The sequence below is a fragment of the Apostichopus japonicus genome, chromosome 13 (assembly GCF_037975245.1).
Source record: "Apostichopus japonicus isolate 1M-3 chromosome 13, ASM3797524v1, whole genome shotgun sequence".
Taxonomy (NCBI): domain Eukaryota; kingdom Metazoa; phylum Echinodermata; class Holothuroidea; order Aspidochirotida; family Stichopodidae; genus Apostichopus; species Apostichopus japonicus.
The window spans coordinates 16474499-16500388 of NC_092573.1; the positions used below are offsets into that span (position 1 = coordinate 16474499).

The following is a 25890-nucleotide window of genomic DNA, read 5'->3' on the forward strand; positions in this document are numbered from 1 at the left end:
AAGAGTCAACTACAAAAATCAACAGTTTAGACGAAATCATTACTATTGGTCGTGTTTGTCATGTTTACTAATGACGACAAAATATCTCCAGAGAAGAGGAGAATAATGGTAATCGTGATGCCGTAGCGACGAGTAAGTAATAAAATGGGATAACAGTTCTCGACTTGCTGAGCTGCAGCCTATTAATACACCAACTCTTTCTCGTACACGCTCACTTCACGTGACGGACGGCTGCACACTTGTACTCATTCCGAAAGATATTAAAAGCAAGCTGGGATTTGTATTGCTTAGATACGCAAACAATGCAGCATATGCATTTCATTATCAAATACACTGACGATAATGAATAAGGTTTAAAACAACATCTCAGAGAGGGCTAGGCGTAAAGTGCATTGTGAAGGCAGCGATTTGTTATTTTTGGTTAGAATCCTTTTGACCATGGACTCTGAAGACATAACAACTACATTATCGAATGAGGAATGGGATGCACACATTGAGGATTTTCTAAGGGTCCTGCTGACAACATGGAGAGTCATACTCTTGCTCGTGGTACTTATCGGCATAGCAGGAAATACGCTTGTCTTGTATATCATTTGCAAGCATCGCGAAATGCACACTGCTACCAACTACTACGTAGCAAACCTGGCAGCTGCCGACATCATCTTTCTTCTTGTGTGCGTAACTCCGGTTGCAGTGACATTTCACATCATACAGCTCAGTCAATTCGCCTGTAAAATAATCGAATTCATCACGCATGTGAGTATCCCTAAAATACCCTTTTCTTGTCTCAGTTTTGCTTAAATATAAAAGGACATATATACTTTTTTTTACAATTCTTATCATTTTTCATTTTTACAACAAAACATATGACAACTTTTGTCTTTTTCGGTGATCATGCACTGAAGAAATGCTAATTATGCTCGAAAGCTTAAGAATAATTTGTCGTATCCCTTTCGTGATCCAGTCGTTGCCTACATGCATTATATTATTTAACAGTTTTCGGCCGTTATATATGCGTAGGTATGAATAACATCGGTTTTTATTGCAACCTCCTTCCCAACATTCCCTTTAACCTTCTCGCAATTGTCATAAATAAGTGTAAACAATACACCCATGGTGATGAAAGCGAATAAAAAGAACATTGTAAATGCAAACTAAAATTGCATTAAAGTTAAACCAACAAGAAGTGATAGCTAAAGACGGGAAATTACGCCTCTGTCAGCTAATTGGCAAATATACTAATAACAATAGACAATCAAATATTTCAAACAATCGCATGAGGCCACAAACCTGTGTTCAGTGTCCTTGAAACAAAGGTTGTAAGACAAAAGGCATCACATAACAGAAAATCAGGCAGTCACTACCTTTACATCATCAATGAGCATACTTAGCTAATGTTTATTCATAAATAAAACTAGAATTAAGAAAATACTTGCAAAATTATCAGTCTTTTATGGATTTTGATGGGAGTTGCAGCTATTTTCATGATTTGTATTGCATATTGGAGTGATTAGGACAATGTTGTTCAAAGGTGTCCGTAGATCTTTAAGGCTACATTGGTATATAAGCTTGAAACAAACTTATAATCTGCTAAACATTATATCAGTTCTACTGTTACTAGGTAATCACAATATTTTCTCTGTGTTTATAAGTTGTATTGTAGAATATTACATCATTAAAGGCCAATCCAATGTTGGATATGATATGATGATGATGACAACCTTGCAGCAAGATTTTTTTCAGTTTCTCAATACTATATAACGATGTAAACAAAAAACAGTTGAAATATCTCTTTCAGTAAAATAAAAAATTTCTCGGAATGAATAGAAGCAAAGTCTGGGGCTGCTACATTCGCATCGCGAAACAAACGTATGAATTTAAAACAAAGGCAACCGATTTATTGTTTTATCTTTGTTTTTTTGGGGGGGAGGGGGGTTGAAGTAGCACTGAGACTTTATAAGATACTTTATACTAGGAGTTAAACTGACATATTATAATCTGTGTTTTGTTGTATCGTGATTGGTTGACAGCTTGTAAGACTTATTTTGCCAAATGCCAATGTGCTATTAAGAAACAATTGAAAGGTATTACTTGCAAACATATTTCTGTAGGATTTGTGAAAGGAACAAGATTTAAACTCTAGTTTGCACTGATATTTTTATACAAGTATTGCTCGAAAGCTCTGTCATTCTCATCTAAATGGAAGACGCTAGTTCCCAGTCATTGTTAGTTACATCGTTGTTAGTTTTGTTGTTGTTTTTATATTAAAAACCATTTCTAATGTGGTCTTTGTGAAACCTTATGTCGATTGGAAGAGTCTCCTCATTTAAGATTTTCCATTTCACTATATTTGTCATTTAGGTTTGTTTTTTTTAGTTATAATCATGGTGGATTAAAAGTCGGTTCTTTTTTTTTCTATAGTTATGGAAGTTTGGATGTGATATAACTAGATATCAGTGGCGTATCCAGGATTTTCTAACCCGGGGGGCGCGAATTACTATCTAAGCGGAGCGCCACCATCGGTTGGCGCGCAGCGTACAAGAAAATTTCTGGTTTTGATACCCCCTAGATCACCGGAAATGGCACTTCTCGGGCTTGAAAATGACCAACCAGATGTATACTTTTGCCTGAGAACCAAGTATTTCCCAATAGTTTTTTTCCCATCCATAACCTTTTTGAAGATTTTCACCAGTCACACATGTTCGACCTCATCGCATGTCCTGTGAATCATTGCTTTTGTAGGTGATTCTACGTCGCGGCCCACAATACCCGACAGCCCCACTTTTCAAGGTTTTGAACCCATTATTTGTTCCGAATTATAAATTCATTTAAAAAAATACCCATAATGTTGCAAAAAATGTCATCTATGGACAACCAATATAGAAAAACCTCCTTTAACCCCTAACAGACCGGTCAAAATTGCACCAGTAGTGGGAAGTATGATTAAGAATTTTGGTCAGGAAATTTTCGAAAATAATTTATTGGTGTACAAATATTAAACCCTCTTATAACGGCTATTATAAAACTTGGTTGAAGGAAATGAAAAAAATAGCAGATATTTCCGAAACCGAACACTACACACATAGGCGTAGGAGGCGGCGGGGGGGGGGGGGGCTCCTACTGAAAGAAAAATTGCAATGATGTAGCTAAAGGAAATGAATCTCCTTGATAATTAAAATAAAGTTCTAAGCTTGGCCAACTAATTCGCCATTACCATGGAGGTAAAAAACAGACCATTACTAATGTAAAAGCATGGAGGTAAAAACAGATGGTAAAACAAAGAATTTGACATAATTTGACCTCCATGCTTTTACTACATCTACATAAGACATTTTGTTGTTTACATTAGCATCCCGCGGTATACTGCGCAATTTCCACAGACCGTACGGTACACGATGGCATGCGATGTAATAACCGATGCTTGCTTATATGATATTGACTTTAACATGTTGGACGCGGGCGGAGCGCGCGGAAAATTAGGTTATATTTTTCGGGCAAGTCGTTACAGCCCCCAAATCAAATTGGGTTCCTATGACTACACACATCGACAGTTTTGAGACTGTTCATCCTGGAACCGCCATTTTCATGCTCACTGATATGATGTCATATCTGCTGTTTGCTTTACAAATTCGAACAGGCGCGTAGCGACTAATTTGCCAAGGGAGGGGCGAAGCCTGTAGGCAAACTATCTAAGCGTAGCGCCACCACGTGTTGGCGCGAAGCGTACAAGAAAATTTTGGCCGAAACTGCCTCCCAGATCGCTGGAAATGGCACTTCCCAGGACCATGGGTTGGCGCGAAGCGTACAAGAAAATTTTGGCCGAAAATGCCTCCCAGATCGCTGGAAATGACACTTCCCATGCCTTGTGAGTTGCATCTAAGCATTTTCTATTTTGAAATTACTAGCGATATCATAATAAAAAAATATACTCGGGGGGGGGGGCCGTTCGTCCCATTCCCGAAATGCGTCATGTTCCCCGACGACTCGGTCGAGTTCGAGACCAGCCACAGTTGGTTTCATAGCACAAATGTTTAAGGCGTCCGTACACACACACGCGTTATGATAGACCATACATAGTATATATATAGATACATTAGTGAGAGAGGAAAAATGGAACGTCAAAAATGGAGTTGTCGGTGTAAGGGGAGGGTGAGGCGCATATAATAGGAATCAGCGCTGTAATTTTGTCACTGTTCCCCTTTCTCTTCCCTTAGCGTTTTTTTTTCTTTTACTCCCTCCTTTTCTCCTTTTTCTCTCTTTCTTCTTTTTCTTTTCCCTTCCTTCCCCTCCTCCTCCTCCTTTTCCCCCTCTTTTCCCTTTTTCCTTCTCTTTTTTTCTCTCCTCTTTTTCTTACCCGGGGGGCGCGCGCCCCCAACGCCCCCCCTGGATACGCCCCTGGATATGGTATGATTTGGCTAATATTTCTATTTCGATTTCTGGTGTACAGGCAGATTACAAATTTTGTATTTCTGTAAGAGATTTTGTCAATCAAATGAGATTAATGAGCATTATACTGAAATCAGAAAAGTTGGTAACATTATTAGTTGATGCCTAATATGTTTCCCCTCACTCACTACTAAATAATGAAGTTATGTCTATAGGGGATAACCAATCATTCAGCTGATTTTTTTTGCATTGACAAACAGAGTGCCAGGTAATAAAATGTCGACGGCACAATGATACTTGTTAGGGGGATGTTGAGATATGCTAATGAAAGCCATCATTTCAATAACAGCCAAAATATACATAAATAGTTTGAGATAAAGAAATTGTACTTTTCCGAACTAAAACATCTCCACCAATCGAAAAACCATCGACATCTTGTTTAAAAACATGCGCAATGCCCAGGAAGTAGTAAACACAATTTTTAGAAAAAGTTGATATTATTAGATAAGCTAGATGGCCGTTGGAGATACTTTGGAAATAATAAGTCAAAACTTTGATACCCCCCCCAAAAAAAAAATCGATAATTAGATATACAATTTGGTACTTTCGAGTATGTTGTTGATATTTGAAGATAAACCGTCGAAATTTCAATAGAATGTCAGAATTCTCAGAACTTTGGTCGATATACTTAGTCGAAATTTCGGTATAGAAAGTACATATTTCGAGAAACAAAATAACCGATATTGCCACCAATTTTCTGCCGCTCAAGTCTGATTGCTTGCTACGCCGCTGTATAGTTTCCCAATGTAGGTAATATGAGATGAAATGCTTGTACCTATATGATTTATGCAATGGATGACCCTCAGCCTCACAGCTTTTCAACCTATTGTAGTATAAAAGGTATATGTTAATGTTATTGTATTATGGAATGACTACAGTGGACATTTAATGTTAAGTGTCATCTCCATTGTATTCTAAGTAGCATTTTAAGGCTACGTAGAGCTGATAGATTTTGCTCACGTACTCGTGGCATAATTGGATCGCTTTTAACTAGAATCCGATCGACAGAAAGGTGAAGTGGTACTTGAAATTTGGTGATGGTTTCTGGTCTGGTGTTATCAAAAACATTTACTCGGCGTCAACGGAACTTCATCTCCGGCTGTTGATGGGAGAGTACGGAGGAACATTTGTGTTGTTAGAAAGCCGATTTGAAGAAAGTCTCCCTTTGTGATGAATACAAATGTTAATAATATATCCATTAGGTAAGATCACGTGAATTTTGATGCTATGTACAATGTATTTATAAAATTTCCTATATATTGATATTGATTCCTATTGCATGGTCCGACTTTATAATTATTAGTTCTTAGGCAACGTTCACATTTACCTTGCACACCTCGTGGTTGTGGTGGGTTTACATATACGTAACCACGGGTGATTGTGTAACTCCTCATGAGCATGCGCGCTATATTGCTTCGGTCAGGTACAAATGTTTTCTGAATATTGATATTAATATATCAACATCATATCGACAAAATAATAATAAATTTGTGGTGATATACATTTGGAACGAAATATTAGAAATGTACTTACAAGTACACAAACTTGCACATTTTGTATTATAAAGAAAAACTTCATATAGAACAGTTCAGAAATATCTCTTTATATTTTACTTAATAGGATATCGTTTGGTGACTTACTTAACGGGTCACCAAGAAGATACCAAGTCATCAAGATTACTTAAGATGGTTGCGTTCACAAACTGTTCAGAAAAACACACATATCCCACGTCCAACCTGCTCTAACATAATATTAAATCTTACTTGCCCTCCTGGTTAATAAATAACACACGTCCCTGTTTTAATTCTTGAATCCGATATGGCACAGGTTTGACAGCATTGTGTGTTGATGTACGACGCTCATGACTACATGGCGTGTCCAGTTCCTGAAAGGCGATACTTTTATTTCGTGACACACATATGACTTTCATAGATGATTGTTTTCTACAAATTACTGTCGCAACTATCAGCTAAGACACTGCCCTCCTAATGACGGTTTGAGATAAAATTATACAAATAATATCGTTTCTTGTCTTTTTATAATTCTAAATCCAAATGTCCACACAACAAAGCTATACAGTAGCATCACATGAATAATGAGTTGTTTTACCATGTTATACACCACGAAAGCATGAATATACTTTCTCTAAATAAATAAGCAAATCTCGTAATAATATTTCTTCTATATATAGTCTAAGTAGCAAGAGGCATGATATGTTTCCTATCTTCTCTATATCACATGAATCATTAGACTGTACTCTACATACCTATATCGCATTAGGCATGATGATCGCCGTTATAAAATATATCCGCCATACTCTATGTAACATAAAGAACGATGCGTATTCTTCATATCCTTTACCCTAGTGAAGCATAAACCCTCAATATTATAAATCGTATCGATATACTTGCTTTAAGTTCTATTTCTCATGATTTTTTTCTTCTCTTTGTTCTACATGTCTTCTTCTAAATCCATCGAAGTATAATATAATAAATCGATACTCATGATACATAGTTTATCAATCTTGTCTACCTTGTATTCAATTGATTTATTTTAAAACCACAGACCCGTGATGTGTTTTCTTCATGTTTTACCTTTATAATGATGGGACATGTTTTTTTCTACATTATATATTAATTTCATGTTTCACCTCTGTAATGATGAGACATGTTTTTTCTACATTTTTTATTAATTTTATGGTTTACCAATATACTGATGAGAAATATGTTTTTTACATTATTTATTCATTTCATGTTTTACCTCTATAATGATAAGACATATGTTATTTCTACATTATGTATTTAAGAAAGTTTCTTCTTCAAGTAATTCCCAACAATAAAGGAAAATGTGTAGATAGTTTGAATATTTTGACGGAAAGCGTTAATTTTTCGTTGCTAAAGGGAATGAGCAGAGAATGCAGCGTCCGTATGTGCATGTACACACTCTCCCCGGAGTAAGTGCAATTGATTTAAAAGTGGACAGCATCTCAAATATAATTAGCAATCGGTTTGAATGTCTGGCAAGTCTCATACTATCGTTGATGTAGCAATAATGAAACATGACAAGTTTTCTGATTGTTTATGTTTAACTGTTTATTAGCATTATCATTATTCTCTACCCTATGGGAACACATGGGAACAGAGAAATGACGGTTGTTTAAAGGAAAGTCCTAATGGTTTCTCCATTTCTAGAATTCTTAAGCACTCTCGTTTCTTTGAAGGGAAGACTATCACTATCAGTAACAATTTAGGCAATCCATGAAGTTGCAGATCTTAGCCCAAAAAGTGAGCACATGACCACTATGACGTCATCACTCTGGAGGCACATCGATCTTCAAACCACCAAGAATTAATTATATGAGCTTTGAACGTGCTTACCTCTGGACATTCATGTAAACAATATAGTCATTCAAACATTCATTAGTTCTGATATGGGTATAGACATTGTAAGCTATGGCAATTTCATAATTGCAAAATAGGAACATATATTGTATTAAACTTAAATTTGACCACTGAAGATTTAGCCACGGGAATATCCCTTTAACATTTAAAACACGTTTGCGATCTTTCTTCGGCAATTTGGTTAAGCACACAAATTTGGCCAAAGTTTGAGCCTTTCACCATGACCATGTGACCATTTGACCTTTGGCATTCTAACTACTTCATGCAATGTACAATTCAATGTCATGTATCCTGCAAGTGTTTTGGGGCTAAAGAAATTTTACTTTTGGTATGCACGTCATGGCCAAATGCTGTTTTCTTGGTTATTAGACCGTTCAACTTTGATCTTGACCTATGATTTCATAAGTCACCGAGGTTCTACATCTCAGGCCCAAGCAAGTATGCACAACACGTTTTAAGTCCACCGGCCTTATGGTTTAGGACTAATAATAGTATTTCTCGAAACACTTCTTCATACAGATTTGGCCAGGTTTGACCTTTTGTTCTCATTTGATCGCGTGACCATTGGCGTTGGTGTTTGTTACATCTGCACATTTATTTTGTGTCAAAAACTCCTCCTTAATGGCGTAGATCATATTCTTCAACCTTGGTAGGAAGGTGCCCCATGGTGATAACTTGTATCTCGCAGACTTTCAGAACGTGAAGTGTAAAGGTCAGAGGTCAAAACGATCAAATGTGAAGTAATGTGTCAATAATTCCAAGGAAACACTTAATCTGCAACCTTCGCAGATATATTGCGAATTTTAAGTGTAATAAAAACTGCAGATTACAAAGGTAACTGATGTCCAGGTCACGTTATCAAAGATCAAATGTTTCATTTCAATGAAAATGGGTCACAACTTTTAAAGGGCAAGGCCGAATTCTCGCAAATTGCCAGACCAAAAGGTCAATGGATAAGGACAAATTTGTGTATAAAGCCGATTATTTTATACCCATTTTGCTTAGACTTCAGTCGCCATTGTAACTGAGTAATTTGATAATACTCAACCTATGAAGCTTGCACACCTAGTCAACATGTTCCCTTGTATTAATAGTCAACTTTCGCTTTATTTCAAACATTTACCTCTGGGCTTCAATTTGAAGGTCTTTAAGACCCAATAAGTACCTATAATGAAATACCTTTCTACCAACTTTGAATAATATCGATCGAGAGATGTAGAAGTTTACATACATAAGTACTAAATTTACATATTTGATCTATAACCTCAGTTACATTGTCAATTCAATGTCCCCCTTGAAGTTATAGCAGACATTGCTTTTTGCATAGTTTGAACTTTGACTTCTGACATTTAACCTTTCATTCTGAAGGTCTGCGAGTCACAAGTTGCCAGCATGAGCACCATTCTTCCAGATTTGGCCCATCCGAGTAGGTTTGTATACAAATTGCATTACAATTATAAACTTAACCTTTGACCAGATATTTGTGACCGCAGTTACTATAAATAGTGACCACTTACTGAGTATTGGCATTCCCATTACACTGTGAATACTGCTCTTTCCAATTGCATTAATAGAAGAAGAAACTTTTCGCTTCATTCAAACTTTGACACCTGACATTTCATTTGAATGTCTTAAAGTCATATAAAACCCTATCACGGGGCATCTTTCCTAACAAATTTGAAGGTCGTTGGTTGGTGGAATAATTAAGGAGCTTTTTACAAGTATTGAGACTAAACTTATACTTTTGAGTTCATTGAGCATGGTAACCATATTTGTTGATATTACTCGGCATACACATTGTAACCTGATGGTTGTTTGTTGATGTACCGGTATGCAAATCCCTGGATTGCCCGCTTGTTATAGTATTAACGTTCATTTCACATTAATCAAAAGTAGAGCGCCAATATGTTCAAAACTAATGTGCATATTCTTCTTTTTGGTCTTCGGCATGCCAGTATCAAAATATGACACACTCATATGCAACTCGTTATAGTAATATCATGCCACAATATGCTGATATAGAAATCAACATGCCATATAATACTGGACATCTCCGTAGGATACTCATAGTCCAACATCAATGCAATATACCTCAAGAGTACCTTTTCCCGGGAACCCCCTTTAGTCAGACTACATTCCCTTCTCATTATGACCTGTTTATATTTGTAGCCGGGCAGGCAAGGTCTTCCAGTTGTCGGAAGTAGATGGAATCGCAGTCCGTTGAACAGTGTTGCTATGGTAACCACGTACCCACTTCCATCTTGATATACTCATGTACGTTTCGATGCACCATTCCTGGTTCGGTATATGGAACTGCTGGCACTCCAGAGCTCCATAGTAATAATAACATTAATAATAAAACTTTCAGCCAAATATCAAATATAATTATGTATGTATCTATATATATATATATATATATATATATATATATATATATATATTTATATATCACATTGAACATACTTATATATGTATGTATTTATTTATCTATATATCTAATATGATACTTTTCATATTACTTTCTGCTTCGACAAACTCACATAAACTTTGGTAGCATTATTATTTTTATATTATACTTATATCAGTTTAACATGTTCATCTCAGTTTGGGTATATTCATGTAGTTGTGATCAACAGAGATCTAAGTTAGATAGAGCCATTTAATTGCAAGACTAAAGTTTGAAGGTCAGCCTAACCATGTGTAACAGGAGGTTGTATATGTTACGCATACATTCATATGAATTGTTGTTGCTTATGTAGATGTAGGCGCGTTAGTTACTCTTACTAGTTTTGGGCTGGTGGTTATTATGCAATATGAGGAAATCACCGACATTGAGTGGTTGTCAGCTTTGAGGCGGTCATCGGGAATGGGGGATTATCCCGTTTTATTCCTTCCGGTTGGGTTCTTTACCGTTTATTTTTTCTTTGTTATTCTGAGAGTTTAGTACTTATATTCTGAATACCGTAATTAATTTACAAAGATTTATGTTGTCTCCATTTAAGTTTGGGTGATTACCCGACGGTGTTGACGGTGATGCAGTATATTTCGTCTCTGTACATATTGTCCATAGGACAGTTTATCCTGGATTTTCAGTATATTGGTCTCCCGAACCTCTAACAGTAGGCCTGCTGATATATAATGTCTCCCGCACAATATGCTTAAAAGAAGGAGGACATCACTGAACAGTCTCATATCCAATGACAAAGTATCCCCATGCCAATGCTAGAGACACAGCGTTAAAAATAGTAAAACATGCATATAATGGACTGCATCTGTATAATTATCAAATGTGATGCACTTCCGTATGACTTGGACATTCCGTGTCACAACTCAATATTGAGAAATTTGCTGAAAATGTTCAGCAAATCATCGATATCTAAAAAGAAAATATATCCACGAGAGTACTGATAAGGCAGAGTCAGTCTTTCATATTAGTGGCTAATGGGAAGCTGAAATACATTAATGGGAGAACGGTTATTTCAGATAAGGCTTCGCAACAGGCGAAAAAAAGAGGCCCTCCAATTTGACATTAGTGGTAAGTGGCTATGCAAGCGTCTCCTGTCCTACATAGGTTATATTAAACGTTATACTAAAGTTAGTATAAATGTGTAGGCCTGTGCTGTATTACCTTTACTCAGTACTAGTCTATAATAACCTGTCAGGGAAGCATTTGGGCTCAACTACCCCATAGTTGCATCGAATGGTAAAATAATGCACATTATAGACTAGACCTAGCCATGGGCCTATATAGTATGAAGTCTAGGTCTACAACGTCTAGACAACTTAACTTTAGTTGATGCATTTTCCCGGACTTCAGAAAAAGGAAAGACCGCAAAAGAAGAATTTGTCCAATTTTCACCACATTAGTGTGGTGTTACTTTAATGAGAATATCAGTGTTAAAGGGAGAAAAGAAGTTGATCTAACGAACTTAGCACGTTGAATTTATCGCAGAAATGATGGCTTAGATGAAATGAAACACAATAGCTTTCCCACGAATTGCTACATATGGTAAAAGCCATTGCGATTTCCTGATTGTCAAATAACGTACCACACCATATTAACGTATAGTCTAATCGCTCTAATTACAGAATGGATATCTATACTAGACAATTTTCTATTTAACGCAAAGGGACCATCATGTATGATCTCCATATCTCACCGATGTGATGTCAGCTCCTTTAAATATATAATAATACGAAACTGAATGTGGTGACTGTTGCGGATATTGGTGATAGTATTAGGAAATGACAATATCATTATCAAAGTATACAGATGATGGGTTAAACAGGTGCGGTTACATAATTGTTAATATGATAGCGGTGCCAAATTAAGCAATAGTTGTATGAAATGTTGTCTATTACAGACAGGCGTCGCATTGACCTACTGTGTAAGTAAATGGAAGCATTAACTAGCATAGAATATATACAGCGAAGCTTGCATGTGTACGTATATATATATATATATATATATATATATATATATATATATATATATATATATATATATATATATATATAATTGACAAATAAGGAGTACTGTTTTAGAAAATAACTCCCTTATTTGTGTACCTTTTCGAACTATTGCATTATTACCGGTTTAAGCAGCAAGCAAGCAACAAATGTGTTCAGTTACCCGTTTGTATATCATTTCTGCTGACATGGTCTTGTTTTATATGAGTTCCTTTTGACTTGACATAAGTTAACGATGTAAGAGCTACTGCCTTTTCACGTGCACATGTGTTAAGCCGCAAAATGTAATAATTGACGCAAAATGCAAACTTAACCAGATATGTAATAACTTTTGACGCAAAATGTAAGACCTTTTGACGGAAAATCTAATAACTATTGACGGAAAATGTTATAATCCTTTAGCGAGTTACGTAATCAATTTTTAACGCAAAATTGAGTAAAAAAAATGAACGAGAAATATCTAGTAAGAGTATAAGAGTAATAACGCAAAATGTAATAATCTGTGAACACCAAGACAACCGCAATGTATTCTCTGAAAATTAACTGGAATTAACATAAATACAAATGGTGTAACTAAAGTGTTGGTATTGTGTGTTGGTGGTACAACTGGAATTAAGATACGGATGGTTTCACGAAGAAATGGCTTGTTACCGTCAAATGAGAGATGGCAGATGTATTAACGAGGAAATGGTTTGCATTCGTTGGCGTTAAGGGAGAGGTGGTAAATGATGGGCTTAGACCGGCGCTAAGGGGGGATGAGGTTAAGGTCAACAGGTGGACAGTACGTAGCCTATGTGAGACACCCTTCCCTCAAGGAAACATTTAAAACCAGTTAAAAATAGAGGGGGAAAGATAGAGAAAATGTGCCAGTTCTTTTCGGCTCCTTAAATCAAATCCTTTAATCCACTGTGGGATGGCCCAAAGGATTGGAGAATGTACACGGTACGTTTAACGGGGTTTTGTTGAATATAGAATCGCCATAATAGGCAACTTCAAGGTGAGGACAGCTGTCTTTTGCTTCGCGATTTAAAATGTCATGCAACCCCCACCCCCATTACATGCGTATACTTTTATGACGTTCACCAAAATTGATTACCTTGTTGAGATACCGGAAGTACGAACCCTGATACGATCCAGCATTAGCTAGGTGAGTTAGCCTTACCAATGGTAGTACACATTCGATATATTCCACCTATCACAACATCCTTTTGTTTTATTTTTCAACAGAAAGTTGAAGCATTTTTCTCCCCATTTTTGCGCTTTTAACGAAGAAATGTTACTAAGAACATGCTATTCCCAGGTAAAAACTCAGGTTTTCAAATATGGAAATCTGCGCCGACATAATAATACCCCACGCCTGTTGCTATTTGTAATTGGATATGACTTGGCCTACGTGGATTTTATGTGAGCGGTGATTTTTGTCTTTGTTTTTGTTGAAATGTGTTCGGAGAAGCTTAATTGTAATATTTTTGTACAGCGTCAGAAGTTAGGCGTCGTTTTATGAGACGAAATAATTTCTTAGATTGTATCGTATGCTGGCATAAACGGAGCGCCACACACCACTATCTAACATAGACTGAAGGAAAGACATCAATCGTACAAACGTTTTCAGTATAGGCCTATAAGCATACATGCTAATTCCCTGAAAAAAATAACTATTTTTAACCATGTGTATCGATTTCGCTGGTCACTGCAAAAATATTATGTACGACTTCCTCACAATGAAAAAGTCAGGTGTTCTCTGGAATAAGTCACTCAAGATTTTCACAATTTCATCCCTGGTGACTCCAACTGACCTCTATAAAACACAACATGGATCTCGAACTCAATGTGTCACAACTACATACAAAATATGAGAGTGGTCCAAGCTTTTCTTCTTGAGATATCGTTTTTACAAGGTTTTTCATAATTTGACCCCTGGTGACCCCAAATGATCTTTGACCTCCTTTAAATACAAGAGGCTTCTTCAACGTAATGTAATATTAGTACACACCAGACATGAGATTGGTCCAAGCTTACCTTCTTGAGATATCGTATTTACCAGCGAGGCGTCACACACATACCCACCCACACTCATCCGCCTGCATTACTACAAAGGTTACGATTATTTTCGAAGTCAAGTATGTAAGAAATGGCATGTAATATAAGGTCAGGTGGTAAGGCGTTGCGATAACCAAACTAGGTATAAAATCAGGTTTACTCGCCCCATTTCCGGGAAATAGAAAGTAGAGACGTGGTTTTCTGTCAGTAACGTAACTAGTTCAACAATGAAGAAAGAAGGTGAAAGAGGAAATAGGCATTCCAATGAAGAGGTTGGATATCAACAGTTTCAGAAGAGCACCATACAAGAACGAGAAGAAGGATTCCTTTTGGATGGCCTAAACTCTTCGTTATTTCCCAAAACCCTCCAGGTGACGGCAACTGTCAGCTCTCTCACAACCCTCCATGTGCCAGCAATTGCCAGTTCTCTCGCACAACCCTCCAGGTGCCAGCAACTGTCAGTTCTCTCGCACAACCCTCCAGGTGCCAGCAACTATCAGTTCTCTCGCACAACCCTCCAGGTGCCAGCAACTTCCAGTTCTCTCGCACAACCCTCCATGTGCCAGCAACTGTCAGTTCTCTCGTACAACCCTTCAGGTGCCAGCAACTGTCAGTTCCCTCGCACAACCCTCCATGTGTCAGCAACTGTCAGTTCTCTCGCACAACCCTCCAGGTGCCAGCAACTGTCTGTTTTCTGTGATATGCGAATGCATTCGTGGTATTGGTTAGTACATATCGGCTAAAACTGTCAGAGAAGACATACTTGAATATCAGGTAAATCACCCGCATTATCAAAAGTTCCCTGACCTTTCACTGGTCCTCATATGTCCTCGGCATGGCACAATGTGGCACTTACGGGGATCACATTACTCTCCAAGCTTCCGCAGACGTTTATAATGTAGAATTTGTAGTAATTTCCTCACTTGGTCCTCACTGTCTATAGTTGTTATTTTACCAAGACTGTCAGTAACTTTACTCAGCTTTATAATGATGGCGCTGGAGACCACTATGTTGGTCTACGGAGGAATATACCAAGACCAAATAACACTGAACTTTAATCTACCCAGAAATCAACTACCATTTACATCTAGATCACCAAATTTCGAACAACCACCATTGGCGTCTACCTCAACTGATATCGACCAACTACCCTCTACACCTACCCCACACGATATCTACCAACCACCATTGGCATCTACTTCATCACATCCACGCCGCCTGTTAAACGATGATGTGTTAGAAATAATAATTACCCATACCCTTGAAATGTACCTTTCTACGCGACAGCCCCTTTGGCTGCCGTCGCGATACTTCAGGACACTGTGGACAGACATCCTCTCCCCATCAGATACATTCCAGAAATGACCTCTCTGGAAATTTTCAACAAAAAGTAAGCGTCAGAAAAGTAAAAAACATCAAAGGAAAGAGGAGTGTCGTAGTCATACAGTTGCGCAGATTGATAAATCATGTAAATGGTCTTACGCTTGGCTTAGCGTTACATAGTAACTTATGTCAAGTCGAAAGGAAGTGATTTGATACAATTTGCAACATATAAAATAATGGGAAATAAGTGAAATGTACCACTTGGGGCGACAGGGTCCACGAATATAGGCTTTATTTTCATGATGTGAAGACCATAACAAGTCCCAAACATGAACTGTATGTCTACATTTAATACAGTATAGTGTCAACGTGAATGTATTTATTAGCGCTGTATGTAGACAGCATGACGTACACGTACTAAGTGTTATGCTAATTCCAAACGTCTTTCCCAATGCTTAATTATGAAACTACTAGTCACTAAAACAGGTTAAGATACCCTTAATACCAGTATGTATATGAGTGACTTACGTCATCATCTTATACCCCACAACTTGTCCTATATATATATATATATATATATATATATATATATATATATATATATATATATATATATATATATATATATATTTATTTATATATTAAACATCGATGTGACAATTTATTTCCTCTGTATTCGAGTATGCAACACAAGACTTCATATAATGTCATGCAATACAATTTAACTAATGTACAGCAGAAGCAGCTGAATACTTTGTTTGACTTTGCATGAGAAGTTGGCTATAAACATGTGACATAATAGATTGTCTAAGTAAAACTAATCAATTAATGTTTACAAACAGAGGTTTCCGAAGTAGACGGTGCAAATATTAGTTTTTGAGTGAGTTCTTTATTATAAACTTAACGGTAAAAGGGTATTAAAGCTGACTTCTTTTTTTAAAATCTGAATTGCATCTGCTAGTATAATCTATATCTTAACAAAACCTTCTTACTAGTATATTTGATAAAAAGCCTTTTCACATGTTTCATTGAAACAAGTGTACTCTATAGCTACTGAAATTTAGTCTGATCTAAAATTCTGCAAATGTTAGAACACAGCCTTGTTCTTTGCTGTTTGAAATTAATCAGGTCAATATTAGCTGTATACATAATATTATCTAATAGTGACCTGCAATATTAGCGGTATACATAATGTCAATATTGCCTGACTGTTATGACTTGATGACTTGTACACCTTCTATTTCTTCTGAGAGACATATTCAAATACAAACAACAAAAGTTTCTTAACTTTCCTGCAAATATAAAAAACAACTGCTTAAAAAGACTGGGATGTTTTGAAGTTCAGTATGTAACCGTACTTGTATCAGCATGTAAGATATGAAGATTTCATGAGCATGCAGCCTGTTTATCAGTCTACATTCATAGTGCATTGAATAAATAAAGAGTAAAAAATATACATCATGAACAAGCGGTGTCAAATGGTGTTGTGTTGAAACCTCTCATGTTTCTTTGAAAATGTTCTTATTAACATTTTAAAGGAACATACACATAAGCTTGATTTATGCATTCTTACACTTTGCATGTTTAGATGTATACCGATGTCTGAATTTACATTATTAAAGATTAAAAAGAGCAAAAAAATAAAACATAAATAAAAGAGAAACTGATTGGTTCAACTCCTGTCTTGATAGCTTGTTCCCTTCCTGTGATAAAGAAAATATTGAAATTAATTCATTTCATAAGTATCTTTCACAATAATATGGGATGTCACACTTGAACAACACATTAAATGGTCTATTTTGCATTAAATTGTCTGTGTGCATAAACGATACATTAAATTGTCTTTGTGCAAATTAGGGGCCTATCACATATAGCATCAGTGTTTAGTGTTTCCATGCTTTGTGTTATACACTTCACATTTCAGTAGTCATTTACTTGTTGTATTTGGCAGAGAGGCATATCTCAGAGAATTTTTGGTCAGAGAGGGCCTGGTGTTCCTGACCAGAGAGAGCATTGGTTGTTCAAAAGAAGAAGCAAGGGTTTTGCTGAACGTTTTAGTAAATGGGTACCTTGCCTTGGTGCCATATACACACAGCGGTAGCAACAAATTATGTTATCATTTCCATGTTTTTGGTTTTGATACTTGCATCATCGCAACTTATCCAGTCAAGCCAGACATTTGGCATATGCATGCGTACCGTGACGCTTCACCTGGCTTAATGCCAAATTAAAAAGCCGTGAATTTTCGGCTGAATGAATTTGACATATTGGCATATAACTGGCATACAATGCTAGTGTGATTGGTTATTTTCATTTTTGGTTAGATGATAATCTTAACCTATGTAGTCATGCAGGCGGATGAGTATGTGTGTGTGATGCCTTGCTTGTAAACACGATATGTCAAGAAGAGAAGCTTGGACCAATCTCATAATTCGTGTGTATAAGAACCACATTAAGTAGAAGATGGATTTGGTTTTAAAGGTCAAAGGTCATTTGGGGTCACTAGGAGTCCAATTATGAAAACGATATCTCAAGATGGGAAACTTGGTCCAATATCATATTTGGTATGTAGTTGTGACACGTTAAGTATAAGAAGCCTTTGGTTTTTGTGAAGGTTAAGGTCAGTTGGAGTCATCAGACATCAAATTGTGAAAATCTTGTTTTATAATCTACCGTATCTCCCACCGACCAGCCTATTAGATAACATGTGCGTTTCGCCTCATAAGATTAGGAGAGGCTGTTGGCAATTGGAAATTCGAACAAACTGCCTTCACCGCCGAACAAACTGGCTTCACTGTGTCGCTACCTGCATACGTCGTTGCATACATCCATGTGTAGTGTGTAGTTTGTACATACAACGTTGCTATTGGAATGAAAGATCTCGTTGTGAATAATCGCTATTATATCTTTGCTTCCGTTGTTGAAGTTTTCCGTCGTATTTCGCAATTGTCGAGATTGAGTGTCAAATCAAAAATTCAGGTTTGGATGTAGTTACGTTGGGGAAATGACCAGGCGCCGCTAAAGAAACTTAACTGTCACCTAGTTAGATTTTTATATATGACCAGTCTCAATGCGAATTAACCGTGTAAAATGGTTCGCTATCTGCACGTGCTTATTGTTCGGGAAGTTTTCATGTACGGAGATTGTTCACAATATTCACGGAGCATTTATAAACATACAGCGAAAACATCATTTAAATCTAATATTAACAATTTCTTAGAGGCGACGGTTTAAGCTTATTCAAAGTTTCGCGATATTAAAATTCAAAACAATAATGACACAAAACCCCTTCGGGTTGATCTGCAGAAAACAGATCATGATTATATGGGGATACATGAACGATGTAGAGATGACTGGAATGATGGGAATGATGCTGATGACGGATATGAGAATGGTGGGCACTAAGTAGCATGATTATATGGGAATAAATGAACAATGTAGAGATGAATGGAATGATGGGGATGATGCTTATGACGGATATGGGAATGGTGGGCACTAAGTAGCATGTTTATATGGGAATACATGAACAATGTAGAGATGACTGGAATGATGGGAATGATGCTGATGACGGATATGAGAATGGTGGGCACTAGGTAGCATGTTTATATGGGGATACATGAACAATGTAGAGATGACTGGAATGATGGGGATGATGCTGATGACGGATATGAGAATGGTGGGCACTAGGTAGCATGATTATATGGGAATACATGAACAATGTAGAGATGACTGGAATGATGGGGATGATGCTGAAGACGAATATGAGAATGGTGGGCACTAAGTAGCATGGTTATATGGGAATACATAAACAATGTAGAGAAGACTGGAATGATGCGGATGATGCTGAAGACGAATATGAGAATGTTGGGCACTAAGTAGCATGGTTATATGGGAATACATGAACAATGTAGAGAAGACTGGAATGATGGTGATAATGCTGATGTGAGAATGGTGGGCACTAGGTAGCATGATTATATGGGGATACATGAACATTGTAGAGATGACTGGAATGATGGGAATGATGCTGGTGACGGATATGAGAATGGTTGGCACTAGGTAGCATGATTATATGGGAATACATGAACAATGTAGATATGAATTGAATGATGGGGATGATGCTGGTGACGGATATCGGAATGGTGGGCACTAGCTGGCATGATTATATGGGAATACATGAACATTGTACAGATGACTGGAATGATGGGAATGATGCTGGTGACGGATATGAGAATGGTGGGCACTAGGTAGCATGAGTATATGGGGATACATGAACATTGTAGAGATGACTGGAATGGTGGGAATGATGCTGATGACGGATATGAGAATGGTGGGCACTAGGTAGCATGATTATATGGGGATACATGAACATTGTAGAGATGACTGGAATGATGGAGATGATGCTGGTGACGGATATGGGAATGGTGGGCACTAGGTAGCATGATTATATGGGAATACATGAACATTGTAGAGATGACTGGAATGATGGGGATGATGCTGATGACGGATATGAGAATAGTGGGCACTAGGTAGCATGATTATATGGGAATACATAAACAATGTAGAGATGAATGAAATGATGGGGATGATGCTGGTGACGGATATGGGAATGTCCTTTAGGGCATGACAAGAGAGGAATGAGGGATGGTAAAGAAAAGGGAAGGATGAGGTTGTACTGAAAAGGTAAGAGTGAATGGGTGGGGATATGTTGATAATTGGTGGGAGATGGTGGGGTAGGGTTGCAATATAGTGGGAAAGGGTGGGGAAAAGTTAGAGAAAAGATGTTTATACATATATATATATGTGTGTGTGTGTTGGTATATGTATTCAAGACATGAAATTTGGGATATTATGTCCGGCCGGACAGAATGTCCCGGTAAAAATATCCGACCGGACACTTTGTAAAGATGAGGAAATGTCTTTTACTGCTATACGCCAACACTGCTGTTTACTGCTATACGCCAACACAACCCTTACTTTAACGCACTTTATAAAACTTCTCTCCCAAGAAATCAGCCGCGTTCCACGTGGGTCAATGGTTGCATACAAAATAACCTTTGTTACAGCTGGGCGTGCCATTAGTGAGGCAAGTAGAAAACAGTGTCCGAAAATTCCAAATTTCAACTGTGAATAAACCTAGCCTACTAAAAGTAACTGATGGAGCTACTCTGCAACCAAAGCACGAGAGGAAAACCAGGTTTAGCTTGATACTATAATCAAACTAAATTATATTACTTTTTCACAAGGGAGGACCAACCTACACAGTTTAAACCTGACATGCATGCATAACCCCAAAAAGGTTTATTCCTTTCGCAGAAGAAAAGAATGATGACGTTGGGCATATCCTTAAAAACAAGTCTGCAGGGGTTGCCCTACAATTTATTTATTATTTATTGAACATGAAAGGGTATACTCGGTTAGCGTAAAGCTAATCTCCCACAAAATACAAAAACTAAAAGTAAAATTAAAATTAAAATAATCATAATAAGAACAATAAGAATACAAATGTGAATAAAAAGATGGCAGTTGAAAGGAAAAAAATACATTCAAAGTTGACAACGGAATAAACTGTAACATGGAACAATCAATGAAACGAAATTAAAAGCTTAAGAAATTAGTTAATGTTCTGGATAAAACTTTGAAAGGTATTGGCAATCTTACACTCCTTTGATAACTCGTTCCACTCCTTAGCAGCAACCATGGGCGGCGATCCTGGGGGGGAAGGGGGGATATATCCCCCCATGAAAATGGGTGGAGGGGATGTAATACACCATATCCCCCCCACCAAATGCCAGGGATAAGTATATTTATATGCCTACATTTATGCATCATCGTGAATGTACGGCTCTTTTTTAGCTTCATTTCTCGCCTACCATAAACGCAGTGCGATCTTTTCAAATAAAAAGTCTTTATCTTTATCACGATATTGATATAGTACATATATGCACCCTCATAGTATTCATATAGGCCCTATAGTAGGCCTACACACGTACATGTTCCCTCGAACAGCTGAGAATCTCATGTTACCAGGGTAATGCTTAATACACGTTTCACCTGGATGCCCTAGCAATCGGTACCTAGGAATGTAACTATGTGTTATTGTGTATTGCATGTGTATAGGCCTATTATAGCCTGCATGAGGCCATTTTCTTCATCGAATAATATAAAAGAGCTCTCGAACATTCTAACGTAGCGCCTGAAACAAGATTGACAGGGGCAATTTTCCCAAAATAACACCCGAAATTAAAAAAAAAGGATTTGGGATCCTGATTATGAGATATTTCGGACATGATATCCCTATTTTAAAGTTGGGTATATGCCACTTGGAAACCTTGGGAAGTGCCGTTTCCGGCCATCTAGAGGGTTTGTAAATCCCAAAATTTTCTTGTACGCTTCGCGCCAACTCATGGTGGCGCTACGCTTAGATAGTCAACAAGGTCATATCCCCCCCCACTCGGAAGTACGGATCGCCGCCCATGGCAGCAACATATGAAAATATTTTCTGATGATACTGGGTATTACCACCCTATAAGAATAAATTATTTCGTGTGGCAGACCTTAGGTAGTGACTTTGTATATTATTCGTACAAGGTACTGTGGAGCCAGACCATTTAAAGACCTATACACTATTGTCAATATTTTACATTTTAAGCATTTTCGAGTGATGACCAAAGTAAAGCTTTAAAAGGTCTAAGGATTTATCATCAAAAGTTGCATTGAGAATAATTCTTGCTTCAGCCTTCTGTAGCCGACTAAGTCTGAGAAAATTTCTGGCATTACTCATACCCCATACTAAACTACAATACTCAAACGTCGGTAAATATATCAATTATAAAATAGAATACAAGTATTTGTATCTATGAATGGTTTTATTCGTCGAAGTTAAGCCAATCTACTATAGAAACGAGCTTGCAAACAGAATCGACTTGTTCATTCCAAATTAATTCATTGTCGATTTTACGCCCAACTCTCTTCACAGCATACACTTCCTATTAAAGAATCATCGACGGTAATATTTAATGCGTTATTTGAAATAAATTTCAGGCTTTGTCTTGAACCAATCAACATGCTTTGGTTTTATTACTATTTATATCCATTTTAGTTTCATATATATACATATATATATATATATATATATATATATTTCGTACCATCATATATAATAGCCTGTACTGGTGATGAATATTCATGAAACCTATTTGGATGACCTTATTGGCTTTCGTGGTGGTCATGACGTTGCTAAATGTATTGTTAAAACCCATACTTTCATCAATGTGTGTACTATTCAGATGTCATTATGTAATACTTTGTGTGATTCAGTATGGGTGTCGTCAGGGGTACTCGTAGGACAGGGTTCGTATGTAGCGGCACCCTCATCTTGGCCAAGAATCTAATACATGGGATTGTTGTTGAAACATAAACGTATTGAAGCATAAACGTCCACATCATCTGAATTGGACGGTCAAAGCGACATCTTTCAGAGTTATGGTTGTTTTCTCCACAGTTATAACAACCCCTTTTGCATTTGCCATAATGTCGTCTGTATAAATGATGGTTGGCAGTTTGTTTACGCCAATTTGATTGGTGTGGGTTCTGCCTTCTGTAATCCAGATGGTCACGGAGGTCCGTGGGGTCACGGCGATAACGATCACGGTTTTTAAGATTTTTAGGACGCGGTGTGTTGGAAATCTGCTTGTAGCTTGGCTCTGAGCTAGGCCCGCATGGCCATGGGAGTGCGGTTAGTCGGTCGATGAGGCGTTCAGTACGCTTGTGGGTCAGTTGGACATCCTCCATGAACACGCTCTTGTCCACTTCACCATCTGCATATTTCTTGGAAGCTGATGTGTGCATATATATACCTGTGCTCCAATCTAGTCGTCAGTTCTTTAAGGCTGGCATCCAGATGGTCTTATTCAACACTATGCTGATCTAGTCTGAGGCATGGTCCGGAGATAACGATATTATTGCTCTGGTATAAAAGCTGGATTGACGTAACAACCTCATCAAAAGTACCGAGTATCGTGTCGATTGGGGTTGACATGGAAATGTCATTTGTACCACGATGTTTTCATACAACGGACCGTCCATGGAGTTGATGACATCCCGGATCGTGAAGATTGTATCACCACTAATGCATTAAACCTCAGTGTTCTCAAAAGTAGTATCGGTTAGGTTATGTTAGGTTATCGAATCGCCTATAATCAAGTTCCGTTTTGGGGTATGAGTGATAATTCTGTCGGTGGATGTACGGTTTTGACTGCGCTAGCAGTTAGAAATACCTAGAGTCAAATCACTGGTTTCCGACGTAGTCGCATCGACTTTGCAACAATGAGAACTTCGCGTGAATCCTTTACAAGGAGTTCTTTCTCAAGTCGGTCAATTTTATCCAGAGCAAGTAGTAATCGTCCAGTGGCAGCCTGTAATGTTGCTGGTAGACTTCTGCGTACTGTACAGATCCACGACTTAGTTTTGGCGGGAACTTTCCTGAACCCCGCGCACTGGATATGGTATTTTATAGTGCAAAAATCACAGGTAGTCTCCAATATAGGGTCTGCAATGCTTTGGAGCATTGCCTTGGAGCATGCAAAAACTTATCGGTTTGTATTTCCATACTTGTAGTCCGGTCTGCTGCCATAGAGACATCCATGGTACAGTGCAGATGGTCGTGTTATGTCGCACAATAGGAACAGGTATGTGATTTGTTACACGTTTAAGTACGTAGTTAACACTAAAACTCCAAATTAATATGATTATATGGTCAAATTCAAAATAAATTGTGTCCTGGCAAGGGTATTGTTTGATGGCTTGAAGAACGTTTGATAAAAATTACATAAAAGGATGAAACAAAGCCTCCACATTAACTGGGATAAAACATAATACGAACCAACAGCTTGATATATATGTATGTATGTATGTATTTTTTTTAGATCCTCCTGCAAGCAGGAACTCGCGAAGAAGCCTCATAGGCTTATCAAAGCCGCAAGCTGACCGAAGTCAGTCTCTTACATTCATATTTAACGTCCATGATTATGAATTGTCTTTGTAACTCGACGACATACATTAATCTTCCTTTGTTGACTCTGTTGAATTGACTCTGTTGAATTGACTCTGTTGAATTGACTCTGTTAAATTAATGTACATTCACATTGTGTTATTGATATTAGCCATATGTTACCATTACTTGTTCAGTATTAGTTTGTAACCTGAAGATGACAATAAAGTGGCTTTCGAATAATGTCATTTTCCGCAATGTTGTTGGTAATAAATGTATTCCTTAAAGTCTGTGGTGTTCTCTATTTATATAATCGAGCGTTGAGATACGTAGACTAACTGGTTTTATATCAAGGTATTTGCTTTTAGCGACCGGCAAGGAGGTGGTGCCAGTCTTACCGATAACGACAGATAAAAAGTTATTTAAAAAAAAAATGTTTTTGGAAATGCATGAGAATTTTTAGGACAAAGATGAGATGATTCCAACAGTGACAAATTTGCAATAGACTATCAGTAAACCTGCTCATGTAAATAGCAAGAGATGTATTAATCCTACAGTAGACTTTTAGAACATAGAGCTCAGAATGTTGATGAGAAATCTTAATGGATAAGCTGTCTTTTTGACAATCATCAAATTGCTTTCCATACAAATTTGGTTAATCAAATTCCCTAAGGAAAGCCTATTTATGAAACGTCCCGTGTTTGGGTCTACAACGGCGATCTCACTACGAGTTCTGTCTATATATTTTCGAATTTCTTGTCTGTGATAGGATTGGATTGTAGTCGAGTCCGACAGATTCGAATCCGAGTCCAGGCTGTGAACTATGCATTCTTCCTCAATTTCTCAATCCTGAATTCCTTCTTTCTCTGTAACCATAACCAGACCCTCCCACATACCCACATCCTGCCTTGATCGTTTGTTCTTTTCTAAAATGTTTGATGTGTTCAGTGAAGCTAAGTACTGTAGGAAGGAATTCACCCTTGAACTCGGCTACTTAGATAATAGAGTACAAAAATATACTTTTAGGAATTTAAAGCTTAACGTTAACTTAGATTTTTGATGGCCTCTCCTCCTCAAAGATCTCATATATGGAAGATGAAAACATGGAACATACATACATTTTGCAGATGCTACAATGGCCCAGATTGGCAGAGAATGCTACATGAATATGAATGTGACACACTAGGCTGCAGCGTACTTTTCACTCGAATGGAAAGTAGA

General features: G+C 37.4%; 1 protein-coding gene across 1 annotated transcript in view; it reads left to right on the forward strand.

Moving 5' to 3' along the window:
• The first annotated feature begins 229 nt into the window (after positions 1 to 229).
• Positions 230 to 25890, forward strand: part of LOC139978711 (G-protein coupled receptor 54-like) — a 47141-nt gene continuing 21480 nt past the window's right edge. The window contains exon 1 of the mRNA XM_071989155.1: positions 230 to 756. Within this exon, the coding sequence (XP_071845256.1) occupies positions 439 to 756 (318 nt within the window). The 5' untranslated portion in view covers positions 230 to 438. The remainder of the gene's footprint in view (positions 757 to 25890) is intronic.